The sequence below is a fragment of the Beta vulgaris genome, chromosome 8 (assembly GCF_026745355.1).
Source record: "Beta vulgaris subsp. vulgaris cultivar EL10 chromosome 8, EL10.2, whole genome shotgun sequence".
NCBI classification, from domain to species: Eukaryota; Viridiplantae; Streptophyta; class Magnoliopsida; order Caryophyllales; family Amaranthaceae; genus Beta; species Beta vulgaris.
The window spans coordinates 7237758-7253726 of record NC_079209.1 but is presented as its reverse complement, the minus strand read 5'-3'; the positions used below and the strand labels follow the sequence as shown (position 1 = coordinate 7253726).

Sequence of the window (15969 nt, the reverse complement as noted above, 5' to 3'; positions counted from 1 at the left end):
GATATATAGTAGAAAATATAATGAGTAGAAAAAATAGTTTTAAAACTTATTTCATCACTAAACAATGATACTCCCTAGTCCCTCCGTCCCATATTATAAGTCATGTTTCCTTATAAAGTGTCTCAAAATATAAGTCCTATTTCTATTTTCAATCAATAATTATGTCCAAAATACCCTCATGAAAATAATTTTATTCTCAAAATGCCCTCATAATTTCAGCTTCCAATGCACTATAATTAATGACAAATTGGAATCTTCTACCCTATTAAACTCCTCTACACATTAAACCATGCAACATTAATGTTTAGTTTTTATTTTTTGTTACAAAGATATAATAATGTAAGTGTTTCCCAATAAAAATGAATATTTTTATCCAAAATAAAACAAAATTCCACTTTACCTTAATCCCCGCGTAAAAATAGAATCAGGACTTATATTATGGGACGAAGGGAGTATAAAATTTAACAATTCAAATATCAATTATATAGAATATTTTAGGCGTTTTAAAAGGACAACAAACTCCTCATGTTCTTCTATAATATTAGTTTTTTTTATGCACGCTACACGTATATTTTAGGCATAACTATTATTCAATAGTAAAACAAATCAAAAACGAAAATTCGTATTTAAGTTATCCTCCATTTTATGAGTAAGAAAGATTAAAATACTTAAATGTTCTAACTTCTACCCATCAGTCCATACATATAACTTTTAAGCCAATTTAGGGCCCTTTTTTTTGGATTGAGAGAATCTGAAATAAACTAAACTGAATTGAGAGAAACTGAAATAAACTAAACTGAATTGAGAGAAACTGAAATGTAGAAAATAACTGAACTGAACTGAAAATAAGTCCAAAACAGCATAATATTTTTACATAAAAATCTTAATCAACCTTCCTAAGCTTATTCATACCTATACCTCTAATCTAGCAATTAGTAGATCATGGACCAAGGTGTAGGATGAGCATCCTACACCAACTCCAAAATGCAAGGCAAGAAGAATGAAACGCAACATTCAACATGCAAAAAAGTAATTGATTTGACAGCTAATGTACATTCCCATTACACCCAGTGTACATGTCGAAAATACAAAAAGTAACTGATTTGACAGTTACCGTTCACCATTTAATAACTGATTTGATTTCCCCCCATATACTGTTCACCACTTCTCTCTTTTCCATACTCAACCTCCTTGTACATTCTTGGCTTCGTGGTTGTTCATTAACAAAATCAAAATGTACAATAACAGCCCACCAGCTGAAAGTAACCCAATTCCTGAAGCTGATGTCAAGTGAGTAATTTGCAATCTTTGTACACTGGGTGTGTTGATGTTTGTTCACTAATGAAATTCAATGCGTACAATTACAATCTCATACCGAAATTCACCACTTCTCTCTTTTTCACACTCAACCTCCTTGTACATCCTTGGCTTCGTGGTTGTTCATTAATAAAATCAAAATGTACAATGACAACCCCCCAACTGAAAGTAACACAATTCATGAAGCTGATGTCAAGTGAGTAATTTGCAATCTTTGTACACTGGGTGTGTTGATGTTTATTCACTAATGAAATTCAATATGTACAATTACAGTCTCATACCAAAATATGTCAAGTGAGTAATTTTCAATCTTTGTACACTGGTGTGTTTGATGTTTGTATACTAATGAAATTCAATATGTACAATTACAATCTCATACCGAAATTCAATAAAATCACAATGTACACTGATGGTCATTGCTTTGATCACTGAAAATCCCCAAATGTACACTCGTATATTATTGTACACCAAACCATATGCATTGGTACATTAAAAAAATTGTTTCACGTGATGAGAGAAAAAGAGCTGACCCACTTTCAAAAATACTGCCAAAAATCAGCCACATGGACAAGGTGTAGGATGCTCATCCTACACCTCGATGTAGGATCTAATTTGCGCTAATCTAGTCCTAAAATCCTCATTTTCACTTAGATAGCATCACTTTTCTCTCTATCTCTTGTGTTCATTATTTTACTCTAATCGTAGTTTTGTACTATTTCTACCTTCCAAACATTGTAATTTTCTTCAATTTTTTGCCAAATTTCTTTACAAAAACAATTCAATAATACTCTACACTGTCTCGTAAATTTGTAGGTATCAACTTTTTTTTTAACATTTTTGTTGGTTTCACTCCAAGGTTTTCTTCATTTATGGGATCTTTGATTTTATAGCTAGTTTTTGTGGATTACTTTTGATATTTTGATTTTCGGATTTCTTGTGGGTTTTTTTCATTTTGAGTTTTGAAATTAACGGAATTTTAAAAAAAAAAATTAATTTAATTTTTACAATTCTAATTTTTATGTATTTTTTTAAAAAAATCATTCAATAGGTATCAGCGAGTTCTATGTTTTATCCAAAATTTGTTGTTTATACTCTTTTTAAAGAAAATTATTTTAACAAAAAAAAAATATTGCTAGGATTACCGACCTCTGTCGGCTGTTTGCATTATGATTGTATATTTTATTGCACAACTGGAAAGTTTTTTCATGGCTATCAAATAAAGGTTTTATTCATGGCTTTCACTTAACGTTTCTAAGTGCTATTTATAGTTGTAACATTTATGAGGACCATTATTTTCTCATCTAACTCATTCTTTTTCTTATAAATATAGAGTGAGAAGCATGTGCTATTGAGCAAGAAGATAAGTAAACAAAATATGTACCTTTAATTTATTTAAAGTGTAGTACTCAAAATTTGAGAGTGTTGAGATGTTGCAAGCAATTCGGAACACTGATGTGTTTTTTGAGTTTGTTTTTAAAATTGATATTTTTTTAAAAGAATCACCTTTGATTTTTGTATCGTTCAATTCAACATTATTTTTGTGTATTTTTTTGTTTCAATATCCTATTTTGTTACGGTAAGTTTTTTATTTTATTATTTTGGTCAAAGATAGTTGTACAATTTGTATTTATTATGCTGCTAATTAAAGCCAATTGAATTTTATTGAAACTGGCAAGTTTTTGCAATGTAGAAGGGTCTAAATGTCAAGTTTTTAGAATGTAATATTTATGATATGGAGGGAAAATTAAGTAAATCTCAAGGGGAACATCATTGATCTCCCTTACCTTATATAATAAAAATAGATATGGTTGGAATTGTAAAGAGGTATAAGTTGCAAATGGTTAATTGATAAGTTCGGTTTGATTCGATTTGGAATAAGCGATGAGATACTCATTGATATTTGGATTGTGTTATGTCATTCAGGTCCTTTTTTATCTTGTATAGTAAAGGGGTCGTTTGATATGTAATCTTTGAAGAAAATACAAAACAGATTGACCTTCGTGTCGTCAAATAGAACAAGACTTACCTTAAATAATGTACAAAGATAAACAGGATTGTATCATAAGTGGCTCAAAAACAAAAATGGGTTTTTGAAGTCAAAGATAGAATTTTAGACATCTAAATCATTAAGGATGTGCTAACTTTACCTCAAATGTAAGTTTGGTTGATAAAAAATTTAATAATGTGAAACATAGGGTAGACTCTAGACGGTTCATATCCACTCAAGTATATTGAGTTCACATAAGTTCGGGTCAGAAAATTCAGGTGAACTAAATTTCTAATTTGAGTGTAAACTTACCATCTAACAACTAAAAGAAGGCAGCATGAGATTTCAGTAGGTGTTAAGAGGAAGTCAAATTGTTGAGTGAAAAGAATGCCATAAAAGAGCATGGAAAAAAAATGTTATATCCCTCATGATTGATTTAAAGACGATTTGGCAGACTACTCTTACTAACAAGATGCATCTTTCTTTTAAGGAACTCATTTTCTAAGTTTTTCCAAAGTTAGAACGAATTGCGCCGGAATGACTTGTATTGATTTACAATGATAGTTGTTGGTCCTAGATACGCATTTGTGATGATTGGCTCGACCCCGTTGAGGATTAGATTGTTACAAGATGCAAATCCGTAATAGCCAATTAGCTAATATCTTGAAGCAGCTTATAACGGCTAAGGGAAGCTTTTGGGGAGGGTAAGAGATCTAAAAGGGTATTATGTATAGTCCTAAGAAAGAGTATATTAAAGGGAATGTATCTAACTATTTATAGGAGTTAAAAACTTTGCGTTTCTACGCACGTTACTTTGATGTGAAAAAAAAAACTCTTAACATAGTAGACCAATGATTAGACTTTTGAGACAATTAAGGTGAAAATTTATGAAGTTCTAATATATACTTCTATGTAACAGAATTTACTATTTTAGGATCTTTTTCGGTTAAAAAGATGGTAATTTTGAAATAAACTCACATAAGATTAGACTACTAAATCCAATCCCTGGAATCAACTAGAGTCATTCAACATGAAAGTAATTAAACATTGCAACAAAAAAGAACTACATGAATTTATTGTTGACATTTCCATGTAACAGTTCAAACAACTTCATCACAATGGTCCCTTCACATTTTAAGGTGCACACACGGTGACAATACTAGAGTAAAAAAAAAAAGGGTCAAGGATGAAACAAGATAAACCATATCTCTAGTTCAAGTGATCCAGAAAAGGTTGTGATCCTAAGCTGCTAGGCAGTTGCTCTCTTCTTTCCAACTGCTCGAGTAATGTACTCAAAGGAGTTGAAGATTGGCAACAACAGAGAACAAGGCAAAACTGCCGCGAAAATATCAACTTTCAGCTCTTGGAATTACCATTCCTTCCGGATATCGAATGTATAGTTGATCTCCAAATAGCACTTGTTGTCATCATCAACAAACTGCAAATAAGAAAGGAAACAATAAACATCAATATTGTCGTAGTGAAGATTTCAAACAAGTGGAAGACCTGGTGTTAGAGCATTACAATTTGAGTATGGCTATTTGGCTAAATTAGTCCCATGAATTTAGAGAGCGCGTTATCATAACGTTGCTCAGCATAATGTCCACAAACATTTATAGAGTTTCTCTTACAGTATTTCCTAGGCCTTGCAATATCGAGATTTGAAATGAAAACAAAGGTGTAACAAACAACAGTGACTGACAATTATGAATTTATGGCATTTTTACATGAATTTAAGAACAATGTCAGTCCAAACAAAATGCCATGGCCCTCCAGTTTAATATAGATGGTCCGGGTTGCAGATGTAACCTGACTGAGGAATAGTGACTGCGTATTTAAATAAGCACATGTATTCAATGGATTTACAGCATTTGTTTGGCCTGCAATGGAATATACATGCTGTGCCCATACCTTGAAAATGACAAGAAATACGTGCCAAAAACAACACGACCATTCACCATTTCACCCTCGAAAGATAGATTAAACAAAAAAATTCATATGCATTTAGGCCAAAGAACGAGTGAATGAATGAGATGCTTCCATGAAAAAAACAGCCTCGAAATAGAATCATGTAATTATCGACTAGTTAGCTATTAAAGTATCTTTTTATTTACTCGCTAGGTGAGATACCGTCATATTTATTGACCTTTGTGCCTTTTTTTTGCACCTTAACAATTTTCATGAAATATAAGTTCGAAATAATGTCATTAACTTTTGGATAAGGCTATCTAAGTTTTATTAAGAGCTAAGATAAGTCTTAGCAACATAATGTTCATATGAAGGTTGTTCAGGTGAGAAAAATGAAGCCCAAGTTTGACCAAGAAGCCTGTCACTTCCAGCATCCACTAACCGACCCGCCTTACACATGATTTCTACCTAATGAAGTAATGAGATAAGGAGATACGAAATAGTGCAGTTACAAGTTCAAAACTAGCCAAGGGGAATATCTGACTCACCCTTGTCCTAGCAGTATATGATCCTCTAGCAAAAATGCCTGACGGGGTGGTCTCCTCTGGCATTTCATGTTTATATGGCTCTGCTTGAGGGCTAAACGTTCCAAGCATTTCTTTTGCGCTATCAACTGTAAGGAAAACTACACGTTTAGGACAAATCACAACGAATATTGATCATCAAATTAAAACACCATGTTACTATGTATGTTTACCTTTCACTCCAGTTTTCCAGACAGTGTTGGTGTATTTGAGGCCTGAAACTATGTTATTGTTGACCAGAAAAGCAAACTGGAGGCTGTAACGGCAACCTTCTTTTAATGTAAACCAATTTCCCTTCACCTTTCCGTTCTCTGGAATCTGTAGCAATATATCATCTCTACCATGGGATTTTATTGCAAGGCTCAAAATTTTTACCTCCGGGTCAAGAGTTTCTGCAATAACGAGTGATTGCCAAAATTTCAGGTGTAGTAGTACAAATGAACAGCCAGTTCCAACTTGATAATAGTTAAAGGGGAGAAAACAACAGGTTTCGACTTAGTTTACATCATTTAAAGGCTACAAAATCAGCTACGTTGAGTGCCAAATATTCAGGCAGAGCATACAACAAAAACAACTGAATCCAACAGTGTCTTTGTTAAGAGGAATATAACAACTGGATTCAGGTTATTTCCAATGAGCAAAGGCAATGAAATCAACAGCAGATTAATCAAATCAAATAAACAACAGTATTCTTGCACCAATTTGTTTTTCTTTTTCATTAAATTCTATCTGTGTTAATTTGCTAATGTAGAAGGATGATAGATTCTTTCGAGGGCAATTTGATCATTTTAGCGGGTGCTTTTAAGTGCGTTTTTGGAAACATCCTGCAATAAGAGTAGAAATTTCTTTCTCTTAATTGTATCTTCCTAGACATTCGACCCACAATTCGTATCTAGTGAGACTCAACTTTCGATTTTTACATAAGCATGTACATGGATGTCACAGCGAAATGTAGAGTTCGAGTAACATAGTCCATTGAAATAATTACTAACGGATGGAAAAATGTTAACAGTTAAATTGACGACATGCTCTAGTCGTACTCCAATTATTTGCAAAACCAATAATCTCTAACCACTAATCACGCCATAATGTAGAAAGCATCTCAAAGCAGTCAAACAAAGAAAAATGATCATTGAGCAAAGACTAATATTCCAATATCCAAGCAAAAGTCCTTAATAACTAAGTTTATCACAACATATTAGAGACTAAAATATGAAATTAAAAACATAATAAAGTGTAAGAAGAACTTCATAACATTACCTCCAATTGCATTAAGGTCCACACTACCAAGAAGTTGTTCCTTCCATTTCCTTAAACTCTCATCATCCTATACCCATTAAAGTTAAAACCCACCATAAGAAAGACATAATTAAGATACAAACAACAAAATTTGCATAATAAAAAAGCTTAAAATTTTAGTTCTTAGTGCTGAAAATTAAATAAAATACCTTGTCTTTCTCTAATTGATCCTTCAATGAGCATTGTGGACCCAAGTTAATTTTGTTCTCATCATCATCATCTTCTTCGTCTTCATCATCCTCAATAGTAAGAACAGAATCTTCACTCAATTTTCTAGTGATTTTCTCATTTGTAGGTTCATTAACACTCTCTTCATCATCTTTTGTGTTCAAAATTTCAGTAGAATCACCAGAAATTTCATGCTTATTTTCATCAAAACCCATATTTTTTGAGCTTAAATTTACCAAAGGAGAAAAACCCAAAAGAAATGGAGAGGAAACAAGGTAAAAAAAGAACAGGGAACACAAATACAAATACAAAAACAAAAACCACAACTTTTTTGAATTTAGAGGTCCCCTCAAACCCCTACAAGGCTACAATAAATTGGAGGTTATGAGCAAGGGAAAAAACACCAATGCAAACAAAAGATGAAAAAGAAACAATTTTTTTTTATTGGGTTTTGAAGGGATTTAAAAAAAAACAAGAGGAAGAGTGAAAAAGAGTGTGACTTGGGTCAAAGAATCCAAGAAAAAGAAAAAACAGAAGAAAAATTACAAGATTGGAGAAAAACCCAACAAGGATAACCCTTGGGAAAGGCAACAACAACAAGAAAGGAATGAGAAAAGGTGAGAGACAATGTTACAAAGCGCAATGAATCATGTGGTGATCCGAAATTTAGGATTAAATATGAGAGAGAGATTAGAGAGTAGAGAGGGATCAATCATGCAAGGCACTCTTGCACCCGCGAATTATAGGACATGTTCAGTTGGGACTTGGGAGTTGAGAGTGAGGGATAGTTCAGGTGGTTAGAGCTCCTCTTTCGGTTTCAGGTGATCTTGGGATCGATTCTTATTTCCGCCTTTGGTGATATCTTGTGCAATTGTTATATATTTATATAATTGTTTATGTTTTGAATTGAACTTTGTAAAATGTTGCCTCTAATATAGAAATTTTTTCTAAAATAATTTGCTTTCTTAGATAAAAAAAAATAAAAATTTCAAGTGGCCTTATAATATGTCAAGGATTTTGAGATGTTTGATACTAAGAATTGATAAATGATACTAGTAGTACTTCACATGTGTCAAAAACAACTTCACATATGTCAAAAGGCAAAAATATATATAGTGTGATAAAAGATATTTTGTAACACTATTCTTTTAAACTCCGTTCGATGGGAAGGAGAATATTTTTGATGAAGATGACTGCAAAAAAATGTTATAAAATAAACGTAATTGTAAATTACATTTTTTTTGTTTGGTTCAACCCAAGAAAAGGTAGAAATAACATGAAGCATGAAAATGGAAACGGATCGATGAATAGCAGAAAAGAAAGGAATGTAAAAATGAATAAGAACGAAAATGTAGCAGTCTATTATTTAGAAAGGAAATTATGTTTGGAATGAAAATAACTAATTTTCTAATTTTTATCATTGAAAAAACTAATATACTTATAGTTTACAAACTAAACAAAGGAAAATAAAGAAATCCTTATTCTTCCAACCAAACTAAACTGTCTAACACTTCCTTCAACCAGCTTCAAAGATTAGTTTGTTATAGTAGTTATATACTCCCTCCGTTTTATTTTAATCTACACACTTTGATATTTTACACTATGTACAATTTCACTTTGACAATCATTTGTGATTTATATGCGGATGAAAATATAATCATGTGAGATCTTGTTAGATTCATCATAACATATATTCTATTAATATGTACTTTTTATAATCTTTAGAAATACAAAATTAAAGATATATGTCTTCAAAATTTTGCATTGACATGCGTGAAAAATATAAATGTGTAGATTAAAATAAAATTAATTGACAAGAAATAAGGATAATCACCTCCACATTTCGGTAGACTATGCTTAATAGTTGACTTCGTAATGCATTAATTAGTTAACAAGATAATCGGATGATTGGTGGCATATCCCCTCAAATAAGAGGTATGTACTGCAAAGTAGTCTTTAATTCCCATAAAACAATATATAGAGACCCCCACATACCTAATATAGTACATACTAAATTACTAATCATTCTGAAGAGTTGAGAAAGATCACTTATTTTTCACAGTTTTGTCTGGAATAATGTCTATTTCTGTTGTACCTAGAAGGGAATAATATCTTGTGTCATCCAATATTTTCTCTCTACACTCAAATCATAGAGGGAACAAAAAATTAGTAATGGGGAGTGCTTTATACACTCTTTTTGGCACTTCCCCTTGTGAAGAGCAACTGAAACTGAGATCTAAGAGAGGAAGTGCCAAAATATACTCCTGGAGTAGGAAAACCATCCCCCAAACATGCTTTTTTTCAATCCATTTTAGCCCTGAAGGCAGTACAAAATACAAAGAAGATGAGGGAAAACTCGAACCTGTTACCTATCGTTCACAGCAATTCAATCTTAACCACTAAGCCAAGACATCCTTGGTAACCATCCACTAAACATGTAACGAGAGGGTGTAAAAATAAATTCACTTGATGTGCATCGCAAAACAATTCGATTACTATGTTGGGTGGAGAAGAAGTCTCCATCTAGCCTTTTTCATACACATTATCCCAAACCATTTGGCATTAGTGCATTACCCTTGTCATAGAGAATTATTTTGAAAGAAGGGTCCATAATAACCTGTATAACCAAAAATGCCATGCATATATGCATTACAAACTCTTCATTTCCAATCAAGATTTCACACTAAACTAGTTATTAGGCCCGGGCTATGCCCCGGGTAAGAAACATTTTCATTTATTAATATTGTAGTTTGATATGATAACACTAAATACAACTTGGTATAGTGGTTAAAACTTTAGTACATGAACCATGAGGTCATGGGATCAAAACCTATACTATGCAATTTCTAATTTTTTTTATTGTACATGGATTACATGAACTAAAACTCCCTAGGGAGAGCGCCACGTGGCACCGTTCCTCGTTCACGCACGCCTTTTAATATATTAGTATAGATATGTTTCTACACCTCAACTAGCTCAGTCCTTGAAAAACAGAATTGTCAATCAGATCCCCATTTCTTCATAACACTCTCTTTAGCACTACTTTGGGCCGACTCCAGTCTCATTTCTTCAAACTTTGCATTGCTGTCCATATATGATTTTCCGGTTACCAATGACATAATGGAAGTGATGCCATTTCTGGTACTTCGTAAGGCAAACAAAAGCGGATTGATGGTTACTGCCAGCAGCAGGTCTCCTTTGGCAGCTACGAGGTACTGTACCATGCAGTCCAGAAAGGTGGAAACACAATAAGAAAGATTAAAAAAAAAAAAAAGAGATGATTGAATCGTACAGATGGATTTTTTAAACAAAAAAAAATCTCATACTTGGGAACTCATATTGGATACGGATATGTGAGAAATTTCCATGGTTTTGACTCAAAATAAATAAAGTGTTGAAGTATTCATCTCGTATTTTGAGAATCCGACACAGATACTTGAGGTAAACTGAAGTGTCGGAGTAACATACAAAAAAGAAAGAACAGATTTCTTACCAAGACAAGCAAGCCCAATACAGCAAGACTAGTTTGTTGTGCTTCTTGCCAAAAGTTATCATCATTGGACCAGCCAAATCGTCCACCCCAACCAAACCAACCTCCACCACCAGCATTACCTCCTCCTCCACCAACTTCTTCCCTCTTCTTAATTTCTTCGTTCCATTTCTCAAACTTTTCCTTGTTTCCACCCAGTGCACTTTCTAATGCTTTCCTAGCTTGATCCTACCATACAAAGCCAAATTAACTAACAGTAGTAAGCTCAACTTCATGACTTAGAGCGCAGCAAAAAAAATATGCTCAAGGTGCACAGAATAGCATTGCAAAATGGTGCAGCATAAAGATGTGAATCTTACTGATGTCATATACTACAAGGAGAGATTTGCTATTATTTTATGAACAATAACTTGATACTCTAGTCTCTAGGACCACAGACAATATTTCATACTACAGAATAGCCAACAATACTAACACAGAAAATGAATTGAAGCAACAGCAACAAGGTCAAACTGAGAAAACTAGCAAATTGGCAAACGACCTTCTCCAAGTAGGAACACAAACATGTAATGGAAGCTGCATTACGCATCATATGATCCCAAAGATGTTGAAACAACTCCCTTCTAGGAAGTGGGAAGCTTAGTACATTAGCAACCACTATATACTTCTCATCAACTGAACCAAGTCTACCTCTAGTAGAGTAGATAACCCTTGTTGTAAAAATAAGAGTGCATACACCACAAAGAATTTTGCGTCATTTGTTACTCATTAATGGTAGTACTTCAGAATGTGGTTTTCAGGACTCATAAGCCTTGATGTATCCGAGTACGCAGACCCACTTTCATAACCATAGTAAGCAAAGAGAGGGGTTGATTATAAAATATAAACCATGCTGAAAGATAAAACTATACCCAGTATATGTGGCCTTAGAAAATAATTCTATGTATACTTTTATGTTACATTGGAACTCCAAAACCTATAGTTTTATAGCAAAGACAAAAAAAATAGCTACTAATAGGGGCAATTACCCCATCAATATTAGCTTTCTTTTACCTACCCAGAGAAAAACTTTGCACTGCTCAAACCAACATGGCAACATCTCCACCCCCTTGATCCTTTGACCATCTTATCTTCTCGTATTCTCCCCTTTCACTTCTCGATCCAGCATCCCCTACCCCCCTCACTCCTCCTATTTCACTCTTCTCTGGCTCTCTCTATCATTCTCCCTCCACGTTGTAACATAGAAGCGAGAAAATCAATGGACCCTGACAACAAATCCATGCAAGGAAACAATCTACTCTCAGAATTTATTATTGATTGTACACTTGTATTCAAAGATGTTGGTCTCTCAACCGTGATTGTTTATGGGGTTTCATCAATTTATGTGAACCAACTGTGGCCAAAAGTACAAAACTAATATCAAGTACTTACATACCAAATTACCACTGTCAATGACAGAAACACCAAATTGGATATTCACTCTCGCTTATAATGATGGGTTGTATTAAAAAATGTTGGAATCTCCTAAAGTTCAGCACTTCAGCTGATTTGGGCTGCTTCTGCTGTCAGAGCGTCAGTAAACTTTCACAAAATCTGCTGGCTTTGGTTGAGAGGAAGATGGAAAGGGAGTGAGGATCCAATAGACTTTTTACTTGTCTAGACTGGGACTCTAAGCTGAGTTGGGGGCAAATACACGATTCGAATCCAATCCTACGTTAGTGGTCTTGCAGATTATCTTAAAAGCCAACGCAAAATGTGATTTTTTTCTGGAGCAGTATCCAAGGCAATCATTCAGAGAATAAAGGCCTCTTCAACAGCACATTAGCAGAGAGTGATGGAGCCACCAAGTCCAGCACTATCATATACAAGCTCATATTCATAAGCTACAAAGATTGAAGCTAGGACTTCATTGACGTCATTAATTCCCTATTTCAGTAATTTGTATCATAAATTTAAGAAAACTTAAAAACATATTCACCTGCAATTATACGTACAATCACCCACATTACTATCAACTACAGAAATTTTTGGATTATTTTTTTTTTTATGTTATCAACTGATCATTACAGGGAAGACCAAGCAGAGAGAGGAGCAGTTGTTCCTCTCATCTCCCCCCCTGTAGCAGGGGTCCGTCTCGTGGGGTAAAAGGGAGGGGTGAGAATGGGGGTGGGCTGCTAGGGGGTGGGTAATGGATTGTACCCTGAGATAGAGCGGCGCAGCCCAGCCAAGCCTGTACTTGTTTAACCAAAAATTACAAGCATTATAGGGTCCAATAATTTAGATAAGAATAATTAACCAATGAACAATATAATAGAAGCATTTTGGCCTTCATTGTTTCACTTTCCTACATCACTAATGATAGGGTCGCTTGCTGAGCTTGTTGGATACAAATATTGTAAATTCATTGATATATTCTGCAAGTTCTTCTCATTACTCTCACCAAACTGTTGAGCACAAAGTTACAATTTCTAAATTGGGTTCAGCAATGATAAAAGCTAGGTTTAGTGAAGCAAACAAATACTTAACAGTTCCTTAATTTTGAAAATTTAGCACTTCGACAAGAAATAACTCAAAATATTAGTACTAATTTATTAAGAAATTGCAAAAAATCCGATTTCCATCTCCCATCACTATTTCTAGAACAGTAAGCTATCTAACAAAAGTAAGAAACTTTAAAAGCCAAAACAGAACTATAAAATTCAGCCCAAAATCAACTAAAATTCCCAAATAATAAGATCTCATATCAGACTAATTTCTCAAAACTAAGAACAAAAAGAAAACATATAGGTAAGAAATGAGTGAATACCTGTTTACGATTATCGGAGAAAAGGCAAGAAAATCTGCCATTGCTACGCAAATGGTAGCTCAAAGCAGCAAAATTTTGATGGCGGGATGAAGAATTAGGTGAAGAGGAAGATTGCAAAGGTAACGCTGGTGTTCTGCTGGGAAGGGTAAGGTTTAGAAGTTGGGTCATGGCTAATTGGCTATTCCTTACATTTTTTTTCGACCTTGGTCAATAGTGCTACCTTTGTAGGCAATCTTAGCTTGTTCATGTATTTTCAAATGGGTGGGTCATGACTCATGAGTGGGTCTATGGAGGGGAGCTCTTGGCTTTTATGAATTTATTATTAATTAAATAATATTTTTATTATTGTAATTATTATTAAATATTAACATATTACATTATTAAAAACTAGATATTATATTATATTATATTATATTATATTATATTATATTATATTATATTATATTATTAATTTATATTTATTAATTAATGATAGCTAAATTATTATCATTACTATTAGTTATAATTCAAACCAGTTCAGTTACATTCAATTTAGTTCAATTTAATTGTGATCACTTTAGTTCAATTTTGTTCAGTTAAATTGTTTTATGTCGAGAGAACAGGCGCTAAGGGTCTGTTCGGAAAAATAGTTGTTAGTTATAGCAGTAGATGGTAGATGTTGCACTAGCTATAAGATATTATAAATATTGGAGTTTGATTGTAAAAATTGATTTTATGATAATTAGTGATGCGTTGTCGAAGCACACACAAATCAATAGCCTAAAACTACTAACTTGTAATTAGTGGATGTAGGGGTTGATCCCACGAGGAATGTGATTGTTCCCAATTAAGACTAAGTTCTAAGTCACTTAACAATATTACAGTAACGTAAAGATTGGGGGAAGAAACAAGATAAGCGAACTACTATAATTAAACTAATGACTCTAAGTGCTAAGATAAAAAACGACTAACTGATGTCGGAACAATCCACTACAAGAAAAACCTCATCTAGCGACCGATTTTTGCGATTACCAAAAATTTAGTCGCTAATATTCATGTTTGCAACCGAAGGAGACCATCGGACGCAAATTTTGCGAGTATTTATGTGTTAGTTGCTGAGTAGTTGCTAAAATTGATTTTTGCAATCGCATGAAACCAACTTAAAACAGTCGCAACCCCTTTTTGAATTAAGAAAATAGTAATTTTTCCTTTTGATATACCCTAGCCCATATAAAAGCTACCTAAACCCTAATTGAATCATTTAACCACACGCCCCTCCCTTTCCTCTCCAGCCGCTCTTTACTACCCCCCACTCCTTCTCTAATTGCTCTCCTCGATCCCCCTCTCCTCTTCCTCTTCTGATTCTATGTAGACCTTATTTCTCTCTCTCCAATTTTGTTTTCCAGTTCGCCTCTCTCTCCAATATCTCTAATTGTAGGTCAGTTGAGGAATGAAAAATCGGGTATGCAATCGCCAGCGAAAAGTTCCTTGTATAGTCGAAGACTGCCTGGAATTTAAGTCATGTGAGATTTGAGTAAAATCAACCATAAACCCTAATTTTTCTCTTTTTAAATTAAAGTTATGCCTCCTTCTAGTTCTGTTATGAAAGCTTGTGATTTGAGGGCTTTGAACCCTTTAAATTAAAATCAACCATCTCATAAACTCCATTACATGGCTTCAATCTAATAGCTGCTGAGCACGCATAACAAACTAAGGAATCACAATACAAAGTAAAACAAAGAATAAGAAAATAAGAACTCAATGGGAGCAATAGATTCAAATATGTTGTTCCCTTTGCGCTCTAGCAACTCTTATTCCTTTGCAGCTTTGTATCACGACCAACGAAAAATGGCTCCCAACCTTGAGGGGTTTGGAAGGGATGGAAAAATACTATCTTGATAGTAATTTTGTGGCCGATATATATCTGAAAAAAATGCTCTAGCTGACTCCTTGATGAGCTTGAACGTGGAAAGAATTAGGAAAGTTTATTTCAAGATAAGATTGTGGAATATTTATCCTCTCTATACCTTCTTCAACCACCAAGAATAATATCCCAAATTAATAGGATATTATTTCCAGCTGAAATTGTTCCCTAAAAAGTCCCGAATATTACATATCATTGCAATTTGATAGACTGGAAAATATCTGACATATTTCATCAACTGTTCCTATATGCAACACTCCAATTCCTTTGGAAGGAACAAAGTTATGCTTCGATCTTCACTGTGTAGTGATATTGCGTTGTGTCTTCAAGTTGCAGTTCTTTTCCAAGGAACAAAACTTGTTTCTTAAGCAACATTCCGATTCGTGAAGTTTGCTGACTAATTTTCTTCAGATGGAAACTCATTCCAAAGAACACATACTTAGGAACACACATACGTTAGTGTAGGAATTTAAGTACTATAAGCGGAATTTCATGAATCAAATTCAT

At 33.7% G+C, this 15969-nt stretch overlaps 2 protein-coding genes across 3 annotated transcripts; both read right to left on the bottom strand.

The window, feature by feature from the left end:
- Positions 1-4328: 4328 nt before the first annotated feature.
- On the bottom strand, positions 4329-7990 carry LOC104900893 (rho GDP-dissociation inhibitor 1). Its single transcript, XM_010688424.4, has 5 exons — positions 7245-7990; positions 7057-7123; positions 5970-6188; positions 5761-5885; positions 4329-4742 (listed from the first exon to the last, which is right to left on the bottom strand). The coding sequence occupies exons 1-5, from the start codon at positions 7476-7478 to the stop codon at positions 4674-4676; spliced, it is 714 nt and encodes a 237-aa protein (XP_010686726.1). The 5' UTR covers positions 7479-7990; the 3' UTR covers positions 4329-4673.
- Positions 7991-9701: 1711 nt separating this feature from the next.
- Positions 9702-13782, bottom strand: LOC104900892 (hypothetical protein). 2 transcript variants are annotated; one of them, XM_048634675.2, is made up of 4 exons: positions 13560-13782; positions 10757-10981; positions 10217-10478; positions 9702-9951 (listed from the first exon to the last, which is right to left on the bottom strand). In XM_048634675.2, the coding sequence occupies exons 1-3, from the start codon at positions 13725-13727 to the stop codon at positions 10263-10265; spliced, it is 609 nt and encodes a 202-aa protein (XP_048490632.1). In that variant the 5' UTR covers positions 13728-13782; the 3' UTR covers positions 9702-9951; positions 10217-10262. The 2 variants fall into 2 exon arrangements, with proteins under 2 accessions (XP_048490632.1, XP_057247312.1); XM_057391329.1 differs by having other exon boundaries at positions 9853-10478.
- Between the last annotated feature and the right edge of the window lie 2187 nt (positions 13783-15969).